The 12,280-nt window shown below is 56.0% G+C and overlaps 6 protein-coding genes across 6 annotated transcripts; 2 read left to right on the forward strand and 4 right to left on the reverse strand.

Moving 5' to 3' along the window:
• Positions 1–72: 72 nt before the first annotated feature.
• On the reverse strand, positions 73–1,541 carry CH63R_12005 (TLC domain-containing protein; the record flags this gene model as incomplete). Its single annotated transcript, XM_018306979.1, has 2 exons — positions 73–558; positions 639–1,541. The coding sequence occupies 2 exons, from the start codon at positions 1,539–1,541 to the stop codon at positions 73–75; spliced, it is 1,389 nt and encodes a 462-aa protein (XP_018153820.1).
• A 2,195-nt stretch (positions 1,542–3,736) lies between these two features.
• Positions 3,737–5,240, forward strand: CH63R_12006 (Glycosyl hydrolase family 18; the record flags this gene model as incomplete). The annotated part of the gene is made up of 3 exons (XM_018306980.1): positions 3,737–3,936; positions 4,014–4,370; positions 4,448–5,240. The coding sequence occupies 3 exons, from the start codon at positions 3,737–3,739 to the stop codon at positions 5,238–5,240; spliced, it is 1,350 nt and encodes a 449-aa protein (XP_018153821.1).
• A 321-nt stretch (positions 5,241–5,561) lies between these two features.
• Positions 5,562–6,091, reverse strand: CH63R_12007 (Ubiquitin-40S ribosomal protein S27a; the record flags this gene model as incomplete). The annotated part of the gene is made up of 2 exons (XM_018306981.1): positions 5,562–5,651; positions 5,714–6,091. 2 exons carry the CDS (start codon positions 6,089–6,091, stop codon positions 5,562–5,564), a joined length of 468 nt encoding a protein of 155 aa, XP_018153822.1.
• A 970-nt stretch (positions 6,092–7,061) lies between these two features.
• Positions 7,062–7,891, forward strand: CH63R_12008 (40S ribosomal protein S26E; the record flags this gene model as incomplete). Its single annotated transcript, XM_018306982.1, has 4 exons — positions 7,062–7,084; positions 7,280–7,407; positions 7,463–7,565; positions 7,783–7,891. 4 exons carry the CDS (start codon positions 7,062–7,064, stop codon positions 7,889–7,891), a joined length of 363 nt encoding a protein of 120 aa, XP_018153823.1.
• Positions 7,892–8,147: 256 nt separating this feature from the next.
• On the reverse strand, positions 8,148–9,075 carry CH63R_12009 (Methyltransferase; the record flags this gene model as incomplete). The annotated part of the gene is made up of 2 exons (XM_018306983.1): positions 8,148–8,843; positions 8,920–9,075. The coding sequence occupies 2 exons, from the start codon at positions 9,073–9,075 to the stop codon at positions 8,148–8,150; spliced, it is 852 nt and encodes a 283-aa protein (XP_018153824.1).
• A 2,266-nt stretch (positions 9,076–11,341) lies between these two features.
• Positions 11,342–11,779, reverse strand: CH63R_12010 (uncharacterized protein; the record flags this gene model as incomplete). The annotated part of the gene is made up of 2 exons (XM_018306984.1): positions 11,342–11,677; positions 11,765–11,779. 2 exons carry the CDS (start codon positions 11,777–11,779, stop codon positions 11,342–11,344), a joined length of 351 nt encoding a protein of 116 aa, XP_018153825.1.
• Between the last annotated feature and the right edge of the window lie 501 nt (positions 11,780–12,280).

The raw sequence follows: 12,280 nt of genomic DNA on the forward strand, positions 1-12,280 counted from the left end.
TCCAACGAGCTCACAGATCAGATCGGGGCCACTACAGATTGATCGGACGAAATGCCACTCCGCAACGCCCTTTTACGCGGCGCGTCGGCTCCGGGTCCGTGACGCGACGCCGCCACCAGCAGCCTTGGCGACACCGTTCACAACAGCCTGCGCAGCGTGAGCGGCCTCGCCGGTAACAATCGGCGCGGCATCGACCTTGGAAAGCTCGTCAATCGTCTCCATGGGCTCGGCCTCGGAGTCCTCGGCCTCGGACCGGTCGTCCTGCTTAACGTCGTGGAAGACAAAGCGGTAGCCGATGCGGACGAGGAAGAAGAGCCAGAAGAGGTTGAGGGACTGCAGGAGGCCGAGCAGACCGAATGTGATGGTCTTGGAGATCCAGCACTTGTACTGCTGCGTCTCCCAGTTGAGCTCATAGGGGCCGACGGTAGAAAACTCGGTGAGGATGGACCAGAGGATCTTGAGGTTGATGACGTGGCGGAGGTAGATCCACGAGGCCAGCGAGAGGCAGTACCACGGCCCGGTGATTGGGCTGTCGATGTAATTGAGGGACTTGGACATCTATTCAAGGTGGAGGGTTTGGTCAGCGTCCGGGGCTTGGGAAAAGAAACAACGCGTTTTCACCGAGCGAGCCAACTTACAGCCATGAAAAAATCACTGATATCGTGGGTCAGGTAGACGGCAATGCCCATGTAGGTGAAGTGAAAGCGGTAGCTCAGACCGATGAGCGACAGGGTGACGATGTGGTGGGCCACGAGCTCGTAGTAGTCCTTGCGCGGCTTCTCGAGGCCGAGGAGCATGACGAGGGCCTGCTGGGCCCAATAGGCGGCCTCGAACAGGTAGTAGAACTTGACGACAGCCTCGTGGGTCTTGTGCGGGAATGACTCGTACATGCCGGTGGTGTTGAAGTACCACACCGGGGTGCGGCTCATGACATACAGGCCAAAGGGGCCGAGGATGCCAAAGTAGATGGCGGTGTAGGCCTGCTCCATGAAGCGCAGCTGCTTGCCGCGGGAGCGGATGCCGTAGAACTTGGCCAGCGGGCGGAGGAGCTCCTGCATGATGAACTCGCGCGTGAAGGACAGGACGGTGGCGTAGAAGCAGACAAAGGCGATATCCCAGAGACCCTTGCCATACTGCGCGGGCGCGTCGGGGTCGGCGGCAGCATTGCCGGCAACGGCGTCCAGACCCTGCTGGGGCACCTTGTAGGAGAGAAAGATGAAGTGGTGGACGATGTTGGACTCGGTCGGGTTGACGGCGTAGATGGAGAGGAAGGCGAGGATGAGGACGAGCGGGGTGGTCCAAGTGTGCTTGACGGCGATGTGCTTGCAGCGGCGCAGGATGGCGCGGGCACGGCTGCGCTTGGAGAGCATGTCGAGCTGGTCCTGCTTGTTGGAGGACTGGCGCGCCGTGGGATCGTGAGTGTGGCCGTGGCCTCGCACGCTCGACTTTCTGCGCCGGCGCGTTGCCGCCATCTGGTCCTTGTTGCTAGCCGAGGCCGGGATGGCAGACGACTGTGCCATGGGGGATTCGGGAGCGGTCATTGTCGCGACGGGAGCGGCGGGAGACGCGGGACGCCCGACAGATGGAGGAGGGAAATAAAAGGGGGGGGGTTTCTTGGTGTAGAGGTTTGTTGAGGGTTGGAAGACAACCAGACAATGGCGTGCGCCTTTTCGCGTTGGAGAGCCGATAGAGGTAGACAAGACACGGACAAGAGTCGGTCAAGACCTGTCGAGCATGAGGTGGGAATAAGAAAAAAAGGAAAGGAAAACTCCGAGAGAGAAGGAGGAGGGAGAGGGAGATTGAAAAAGGGCGGGCAGCCGGATCTTCAGGAGGAAGCGGTAGTCTAAAGAGGCGGTTGTCGGGGTTTTTTTTCTTGTGAACCAATTTCCCCCCCGGCCGGCACAGTACAGTACCAACCTACCTACCTACCTGGGTACCTACTTAGGGTAGGTAGGTACTAAGGTACGACGGATACAGAGGGCGGAATCAGAGTGGATAAGCTCAGTGAACAATTTAAAGACCCGTCGTCCATGGATGATGGGGGGAGGCTTTTTGCGTGATTCGCACCAACCGGGCCCGAGACGGGCGAACGAATCGCGTTGGTGGACGATACGCGGATGACCTCCTGCTGGCACTGCTGGCCGCTGGACTTTACTGCATTCTGTCTTTTAGGGGCTGCAGCATCCCTGTTAGAATCTCACAGGGCGGTGTCCTCCCTCTTCCTGTCTAACCGACCAGTGGCCGCCAATGATCCAGTTGCTGGGGAAGGATTGTTTTTCCTTTTGATTAAAGGACGACTGTTGCACTATTGCAGAGAATAAGGAAAGCCGGCCAGACGATCACGCGTGTTTCTCGATTCCTTTTCTCAACTCAATTCGTAGTTGGCAATTCTGGACGTTCCCGATGCAACGATTCAAGGCTTGCAACCAACTGCAGCTCTGTCTATTTGGAACGCATGTGAAGGGATCGGAGACTGGATGGAAACGGTTCCCTGACACGACTCAATAACTAACTACTTGGGCCACCAACCAACTGACTGACTGACTGACTACCTGACTGATTAACCGTCTGACGCAACGGTCTGCCTCGGTACTGCATCGCGACTAAACTGCGCAAAAGCCTGAATTCTCAATTGAATGCATCGTCGCGATTGTAATCTTTGACGGTACGACACATTGGGCAAACGACACATTGGGCAAACGACTGGTTTTCAAGACTGGCTGGTGTGTTTGTCCGCATAACCCTAAAACCAGGGGTCCAGAAGAACCATGGAGTCTGCGCGGGCTCTCAACATTTTTATTTTTTGTTAATTTCTTTCGTCCCATGTTCTCCGCGGGACGGCGGTCTGTCACCGTCTCCGAGTGTCCGATGGGCCTGTGGCAACGAAGACGCTGTGCGCGGAAGTGCCGGTGCTCAGGTCAGCCCAACGGCCAGGTGGGCACGTGCTGGGTCTCTCCCCACATGCAACATGTCGAAAGGTAGCAAGGCTTTCATGTGCCTTTGCCGCCAACCTGTCTCTCTTCGTCTTACATAAGCACCAGCCACCCGTGGACGGGGAAACGGGGAGACGGGGAGGCGGGAGGTTACCAACGCTCGGAAGCGTAGCGTAGGTATACTTGGTACTTTGTGTCTCTGTTTCGATCCATGTACAGACACACTCTGTCTCCGCGTCGCTGCGGTGCGATTGCGCAGGCTTGGTACTTGTGCCCTGCCGATCACCCGTCCTCGCCACGCGTACCTGGCCAGTTGCAACAGTGTCTGCCCGCCGCCCAGTGCCAGGCGCAGGAGAGAGGGGGCCTGCCAGCTATGAATCTTGTAAGTCACCAAGGGGCTGACGACAACTTGCGCCGCATCGAGCTCCAAGCTCACCAATAAATCCACACGGCAGCCCAGCTAACAGTTCACAGAGGGGGGCGAGGGGAGCGGAGGGGCAGTGTTGCACTCGTACCTACGCATCTGTGGCTGCCCCCATTCGTTCATCGCGGGGCTCTCCCTCTAAAGTGGTCTTCCAGGTTCCGGGTCCTGCAACATTCACCACCCAAGGTCCCTTGGCCTGTCTTGCGTGTTGCCGGGCATTGACTGGGCTTCGAGGAAACAAACAGACAGACAGACAGACGGACAGCACAGCCCTTATTAGCAATAAGAACACTCATCCTCCCTCTAGCTAGCCAGCTTCCCTTTTCCACAATCCATACTTTTCCCTCCGTGACAGCTTGGCATCGCGGAATCCACCCGTATGCATCTTGCACGCTCGACAACCATCGTCACATCTGCTATCGTCCTTCTGGCCACACTCTTTCTGACGCATACCTACACAGACCTCTTCACCCGTCTATCCATCCCCTTCTTCAAGGCCAACGTCACAGACACAGATACAGGCACCATGGGTGGCGGTCCAGGTCAAGGCTTCCGGTCGGTGGCCTACTTCGTCAATTGGTACGTCGTTGACCCAAGCTCTCTCTTACGCCCCCGCCCGAGATGTCCAGAACCACCCCGACTAACACAACCTGCAGGGCAATCTACGCCCGCAAACACCGTCCACAGGACCTCCCCGTCGAGAACCTCACCCACATCCTCTACGCCTTCGCCAACGTCCGCGCCGACTCGGGCGAGGTCCACCTCACCGATGGCTGGGCCGACACGGACATCCACTGGGAGGGCGACAGCTGGAACGATGCCGGCACGAACCTGTACGGCTGCCTGAAGCAGCTCAACTTGCTGAAGCGCCGCAACCGCAATTTGAAGGTCCTGCTGTCCGTCGGCGGCTGGACCTACTCGTCCAACTTCAAGGGCCCTGCAAGCACGCCCGAGGGCCGCGAGACCTTTGCGCGCAGCTGTGTTGACCTCATCAAGAACCTCGGTTTCGACGGGTACGTTAGACCTTTATAACTGAACCGCTTGCCCCCCTCCTCCGCTATATGCGACGGACTACTGACGTAAAGAACAGTATCGACATCGATTGGGAGTACCCGCAGACCCCCCAAGAAGCCTCCGACTTCGTCGCTCTCCTGCAGGCCGTGCGCTCTGCCATGGACCAGTACGCCTCGACGCTGCCCGAGTGGTACCACTTCGAGCTCACCGTCGCCTGCCCCGCCGGCGCCCAGAACTACCAGAAGCTCGACCTGCCCGCCATGGACGCCCTGCTCGACTTCTGGAACCTCATGGCCTACGATTACGCCGGCTCGTGGGACAGCGTCGCCGGCCACCAGGCGAACCTGCAGCCGTGCCAGGCAAACCCGCGCTCGACGCCCTTCAGCACCGCCGCCGCGCTGGCCCACTACACGGCCCACGGCGTCGCGCCCGACAAGATCGTGCTGGGCATGCCTCTCTACGGCCGCGCCTTTGAGAACACGGACGGGCCCGGCACGCCCTACTCGGGCGTCGGCGAGGGCAGCTGGGAGAACGGCGTGTTCGACTACAAGGTGCTGCCGCTGCCGGGGTCCCAGGAGTACCACGACGAGGAGACGGGCGCGAGCTACTCGTACGACGCCGGGCAGAGGAAAATGGTGACGTACGACACGGTGCACATGGCGCGGAGGAAGGCCGAGTACGTCAGGGGATGGGGCCTCGGAGGGGCCATGTGGTGGGAGAGCAGCGCCGACAAGCCGGGCCCGGAGTCTCTCATCGGGAACGTTGTTCACACTCTGGGTGGGCCACACGGGTTGGCGCGGAGCGACAACTGCATTACGTATCCCGAGTCGAGGTATGACAACCTACGGAACGGGTTTGAGGGACAGTAGATAGCGGAGAAAAGATTTTGTCAAACTGTTCAAAGGGCTTTTTTCATCTTCGAATCGTCAAAAGTACGACAATATCTTCAAACTGCATACTTCGTCGAGTCACAAGTCAATGCTTCAAGGAGAACAGTGTGGGAGGGTCAAGTGTCGTGAAATTTTGCTTCGTCATTGCCAGCCAAGTGATGCGTGCATGCTACATCAACGCCCCTTTTGTTGCGGCTTCCTGCCGACTAGAATGCTAACCCTGAACCGAATCCCCCCAAAGTGTCATTTTTTGTGTTCCATTCCGTTCCCATCAAGACCCGCGAATCCGTTGGAAGGAGTTTATTCCTTCTTGTCGAAGACGTAGGTGAGGTGGCAGCGGCCGCAGTACTGGCGGTCGTTCATGGCAGCCATGAAAACACCGGCACCGCACTGGAAGAAGGGTTAGTGTATTTGCCAGGTAGGACTTGATGTTTAAATGGGACAAAACGTACGGTGTCGGAGGGGCACTCGCGGCGGAGACGCTCAATCTTGCCATCGGAGTCGACCTTGTAGTACTTGAGGACGGCCAACTTGGTCTTCTTGCGCTTGTGCTTGATCTTCTTGGGGGTGGTGTAGACCTTCTTCTTGCGCTTCTTGGCCATACCACCACGCAGGCGCAGGACCAGGTGGAGGGTGGACTCCTTCTGGATGTTGTAGTCGGAGAGGGTGCGGCCGTCCTCGAGCTGCTTGCCGGCGAAGATCAAGCGCTGCTGGTCGGGGGGGATGCCCTCCTTGTCCTGGATCTTGGACTTGACATTGTCGATGGTGTCGGAAGACTCCACCTCAAGGGTGATAGTCTTACCCGTGAGGGTCTTCACGAAGATCTGCATGATTGCCTACTTGTCAAAGGGTTAGAAACGGCTCCGAAAGGGTTGGGGTAGATAGCAAGAATGCTGTCTGGATCCCTCGGTGTTTCCCGATCCCGCACCCGGCAATTCTGGAGGGGGAAGAGAGACGATGTCGGCGGTGGCGTGGTCGGGCGGCGGTGATGGATGTTACAACGTCGCCGACGCCCTCGCACGCACACTCGCTTGAGATTGACAAAATCTGGTTGCGCCTCGACAGACTCCCGCGTACGCTCTCGATTTCGCGATTGCGCCGCGAAACCCGATCGAGGGCTACATGAAAAATGCGGAAGCGAATTGCCGGGGATACGAGAAAGGGATAACAGGCACATCGGCCTAACAAAGAGGGAGCAGAAGCATCTTCAGACGTACCTCGACAATATGTCTATTGCCTTCCTAAGCAGATCCTCAGATGGGTTGGGTTGGATGGGAATGAGAAAATTAAAAAGGCGTTCGGTCGCAGCGCACGGGATAAACTGCCAGGCCGCTGGGGGGCAGAGACTGGTGGGTCGCTGGAGGGGCTTGACCTGGATTTAGCGAGGGCACGTGATTTGTCAACTGTCTGATTGGTCGAAATGGACTTTGGAATTTCGAGTTGTGAGTGCAAAAAAAGGCCGGCGCGCCGCTGTCGCGCGCGAAACACACTGCAGTGAGTGCTCCTGCCCGCCTGCGCGTGCTCTCGGCTAAAGTGCCAGAGTGGGAATTTCTCGTTTTTTTGCTCTTTGGGCGAGTCTCCACACACAGTCGTCACTCAGCCCTGGACAAGCCCTCCTTTCCTCCCCCTGCTGCTCCCTCAATTGACTTGTTGAACCGCGCGCACCCACCGAACTGGAACCTCTTTTTTTGACTCAGCAAGCCAGAAAAGATCAAGTACGTCTGCCCGCGAATTTCGAGATCCTCTTCCTTTTCTCTTCTCCTTCACGGATCTACTAACACACAGTCAGACGTCGCCAAAATGGTCAAGAAGAGAAAGAACAAGTACGACGATGCCCCCTCCGTTCGCCCCTCTAGCGCCCCGTTGCTCCTCAGTCGTCGCCGTTGCCGCCGTCGCCTTCTAAGATGGTCCGCGAACCGGCGTGAACTGATACGGCTCGACATCGCCGGCGACTGAAGGATGCGCGATGGCCCTCTCGCTGCCCGAACAAGATTACTGACTTGTCTACCCTCTTACAGCGGACGCAACAAGAAGGGCCGCGGCCACGTCAAGCCCATCCGCTGCAGCAACTGCTCGCGATGCACGCCCAAGGACAAGGCGATCAAGCGCTTCACCATCCGCAACATGGTCGAGTCTGCTGCCATCCGTATGCTCCACCCCCTTCCTCGTCTTCTATGATCCATTCACTAACTTTCAAACAGGTGATATCTCGGACGCCTCCGTCTTCGCGGAGTACACCGTGCCCAAGATGTACCTGAAGCTGCAGTACTGTGTCTCTTGCGCCATTCACGGCAAGATTGTCCGGTACGTTCGTCCGCGGGAGCGACGACTGCGCGACAGTGATATGGCTTCTGGCCAGACACTGTCGCGCAGGCGCTTTAGAAGAACCTTGGCGCCGCTCGAAGCTCCCATATGCCCCGGCCCCTGCTCAGTGATGCTATCTTCCCCTCTGTGGTGGTTGATGGCCATCCTGAGTAGTGGGTATCGTGATGAAACTGTTTATGCTGACCCCCTCTCGCAGTGTTCGTTCCGTCGAGGGCCGCCGCAACCGCGCTCCCCCTCCCCGTGTCCGCTACAACAAGGACGGCAAGAAGATCGTTCCCAACACCCCCAAGACCACCACCGCTTAAGCGTTTGCTTCCATGAGGTTGCTGTTGGTGTTGCGTCTGGCGTTGGCGATGAAGAGCAGTGGATGAAAAAGTTCTCCTTTCAGGCATGGTTTGGGAACCGGATTAGGCTTTATGACGTTCGTCTAGGAGAATCGGGCCATGGCCCTAGGTTAGCAAAGGAAATGCTTCATGACACTGTCTCCTCATCTTTTGATACTCGTGTGTTCTCATATCGTTTTTCTACGGCGTACGGCTTGTGCTGTCTGTCGCCGTTCCTCTATTCTACTCTCGTGACTTCGAACCCAAGGAATCGCATGTCCTTGTCCCACCAACTCGGCCTCTCTTCAAACCCCTTGGTTCCAATGTAGTCAGACACCTCCGTCTTCAATTTCCATTTGGTCCCCGTCTGCGTTGAAATATCGGCCCACAGCTTCTCCCACGACTCCTGGTTGTGCCTCAGTGCTGGCTTGTTCGCGACGCCCGGCACGTCGATTCCGTCCGCGTGTCCCGCCGCATTGCCCAAGATGACCACGCCGGGCTTCTGCTTCAGTAATCGAATCACGCGCCCCAGCACGACCATCTGCTCCTCCCTGTTCCACAGGTGCAAGCACAGACCTAGGTGCGCTGTGTCGAACGAGTCCTCGAGCGCGTCGAGTTCCGCGCTGCGGTCGTCGAGCATGTCGGCGTTGACGAAGCGCGTCCGGAGCGTGTCCCGGTCGCGGAAGAGCTCGTAGCCTGCGTCAATGTAGCCCTGCTCCAGCTCGATGGCGACCGTTTTGGCTGAGTCAACGCCGTCGTGGACGAGCCTACGGAGGTCCTGGCCCACGCAGCACGCGATCTCGAGGTGGCGCGCGTCCGGGTCCTGGAGCTTGGCGATCATGTGTGGATAGCCGGGCCGTCGGGAGAGGTTGAAGTTGAGGAAGTGGAACTCGCCAATGCAAGGGTAGGGGAAGACGTCCCAGATCTTATCGCGCTGCGGGGTGTTTGCTTGCGTTAGACTCTCATATAGCGTTGGTTGTGATGCACAAAGTAGGAATAGGGGTTCGAACCGTTGTGAGGACGTGGTCTTTGACATCTTCCGGAGGGATTCCGGCGTACTCCTGGAGCATCTCGCGCGCCTCAGGAGAGATCCGGGCCTCGGTCGAGTACCACGGGGCCGCCTTGCTCTTGTCTCCCACCACGATCGGGCTGCTTGCAACTTGCATGGCGGTAGTTATTTGTCTCTGTTTGATTACAACTTGATATGCAGAACGTCTTCACAGTTTTTAAGACTCAACGCAACGTCTACCTCCAGTCAGTCCTTGTCTGAGAGGTAGGATGCATTTTAATACTCCTCATCACATCCAACTCTCATAGCTTTCCCCCACAAACCGGATGCTGGGACATCTTCGTGATCATGAAAGCATATTGGCCGAACTCGGTCCCGCAAGCTCCAAGATTGGATGATTTCTGACGAAAGAACTATAGACGCAGCTTAGTTTGTTTCACCACGGGGACGTGATCATGCCCAAACAGAAACCTTCGAACTCTAGCCATATCACCCGGTGTTCAGCTTACTCCCGCTTTCCCGAACATCCTCCGGAATAGGATGAGTAGAGCCATTGTCTCGGACAAAGCGGAAAGCCGATGACCGTCCGTCTCTTTATAACACCATCTGAGTCCCCTCACATGGACTCGTGGTTATTGGATCTTACTATGTTACCGGTAGCCGGATAACCCCGATGTCCCTCCGCAGTGGGGTGCACTCGATCTCAGAAATGGGAACGGAGATTCCGAGGTTCGGGAGCATCTTGAACAGTGTCGCTGTTCGTTTGTCAGCTCCATTGAGGATGTGCCCACGAAATACGTTCCACGGCGGACTCACGCGTGATCCGTCCACTTTTCGGGGAACACGTAGTTAGAAAATAACTTAAAAAAGACAGCTTCCAGCTCCACCTGCGCATGTGGCTCAGAATTACATCTGTGCGGTCCGAAGCCGAAGCTTAGAGCCGTGGCTTACATCCGTGGCGCGGTGCATGCCGAAGACGTCTTCGTTCCGAATTCCGGACTGATTCGAGTCGACGACGCTATCGCCTAACTTGAGCCCCTTTCTATCGTGTTCGAACGGGTTAGCATGCCATCTCAGAGTGTCGTGATCGTGGATGGATGATTCCACCTTTTGCCGGCGAGCACAATGTCTTCTTTCGCCACGTGCTTCATCGTCATTGCCGACGTGGCGGGATACCTGCAGAGCTCCTCAAAGAATGCCGGGTACGGGAAGAGTCTGATTCGAAATCCTCCAGCTGAGATGGGTGGCGCAAGAGCTCGATTATGCCTGGTTGGTCTTTGTGTTAGCCAACAGACCAAACTGTAGTGTGTTCATGCCATGCTCACAACTCACGACCGTAAACATGTTCACTATGGTCGCATTCCTGGAGACCAATAGGAACAAGGCGATCTGGACGGGTTTGGCCGGGCCGGAGAGCTAATCCACGACCAGCTTGCTAACAAGGTCGTATTTCGGCTCGATGCTGCGCGGGTTCACTTAGTTCGCGAGGAAACTGAACAATTCTCTGGAAGCAGAATATCAGTAATTGAAGCATTGTGACGACGGGAGTGAGAGGAAATATACTGGTTCGCAGACTGCGCTTGCAAGGCAAGGCCGCTGCTATTTGTCCGGATCGCATTCTGCTGGGTGAGGTATTCGAGGTCCTCGAATGGGACGCCGAGGATTTTGTAAATGCTCTTATGAATCTCAGCCATCCGTAACTATGCTCCTTGCCAGTGTTTAAGACACCGGCGAAGCCACACTCCGCGAGGGTTGATTAACGTATCAAGGGACGAGAAGCACAAATTTATTTTGTCGCTTTCACGGTCTCACTGCATGACCCACGGCTTGAAAAGCTGTTTGAGAGAATCCCGTCGGTTCGGCGAACGATTAGTTTTGCTCAGTTTCACTGTGGCGTGTCGCGATAGCCGCTTCCTAGAACCTCCAGCCAGTTGCAAGAAACAGAAGAGTAGTCACATGTGGCTTACCGTCGTTGGAACCTGATTCGAGACGTTCCTCTACTGAACAAAGTGTCAAAGTCGCAAAAGGGTCTAGAGCCCCTGTCTCGGGATTTGTCATGACTTGGTCCTTGAATCACTTCTCGCGGAAACTATGCAGCGAAACCATGTGCCAGCGCAATATACACAGATGGGGTTTCCAAGACTGTTTGTGACATCCTAAATCTATTTCAGTTCAGTAAAACCCCTCTCGGAAAAGTCACTTATAGCCGTCAAGAGATCGAGGAACTTGGCATCGAGCCCAACATGGAATCCGTACAGAGCAGTTGATACGCCTAGAAAATCTACTTCCCAAGTGATCAAACACACAGGTGCCAGGAGGGGAATGTCGGAGCTCTTGGGGACACTCGGGGCCAACTCGGGGGCGATAAGGCCACGGCCTGTGCGACGATAATTGACGAAGTAGCACATAACTAAGGCTCAATACTAGTCTTCCATCTCGAAACCGGCGATAGCGTTTGCGGCTTCGGCTGCCTCCAGGAAGCGATGCTCGTAATCCTCGTTGCTGTCGGATAGAGGAGTATCCAGTTCAATAGGCGAGGTAGGAGCATACTTTATGAGAAGGTAAGCGTTAAGAAGCACTGTTCCTATAGGATTAATGTAGGCAGCGGTCTCGGCATCGTAGGTGGAAGCGCCGTTCATGTCCGCCTTGGTGACCAAGCGTTTCTCGGAAGAGGAATTGACAAGAATGTTTTTGAGGTACAAGTGTCGCTCAAATTCGGTATCGAGAAACTTCAAGGCCTCGACGATGGAGGGAGTGCTCTGTGCACATTATACTAACTATTTTGGCTAATATTTTTCACATGGTACGAAGGACGAGGGCTATTTCCTACTCGGTCTCGATCTCACGACATTGGTGAACATGGCCAATGTTTATACAGGGAATCAACCCGCAAAGCTGGGCAAAGGACAGCTATTTGCGGCTGCGTTCGATCACTCGTTTGTAAGGTATGTCATTCTTGTTAGTTCTTCGGCATCTTCTGCTGCTGGGCAGGTAGAAACGACCTACTACTAAAGAGCAATCGCGGCCTATGGGCTGGCGGATCCGGAGATCGATTCCAAAATCCGCATTGGGCCGGCTTCAACCAAGAACTTTCCAAATCGAACTCTATTCCTCGTCAGCGTGAATGAGACGGATTTAAGCAGGGTGCTTTCACAACTGTAACCAATCAGAATCACGGAGGACCGCTGTCAACCCGCACGGTTGGTGCGGGACGTCAGCAAGTTGCAGCTTGGGGCTAGATCGAGTGTGGGGACGATCGTAGGAATTGAGCGATCCAATGAGGTGTTGATGCTCGAGACTCGGTGTTCCTCGGAGCAGCACGTATTTGCGTCATGAAGAAGCTGTGTAAGAGAAGCTGGTAG

This window comes from Colletotrichum higginsianum, chromosome 8, assembly GCF_001672515.1.
Source record: "Colletotrichum higginsianum IMI 349063 chromosome 8, whole genome shotgun sequence".
Classification (NCBI taxonomy): Eukaryota; Fungi; Ascomycota; class Sordariomycetes; order Glomerellales; family Glomerellaceae; genus Colletotrichum; species Colletotrichum higginsianum.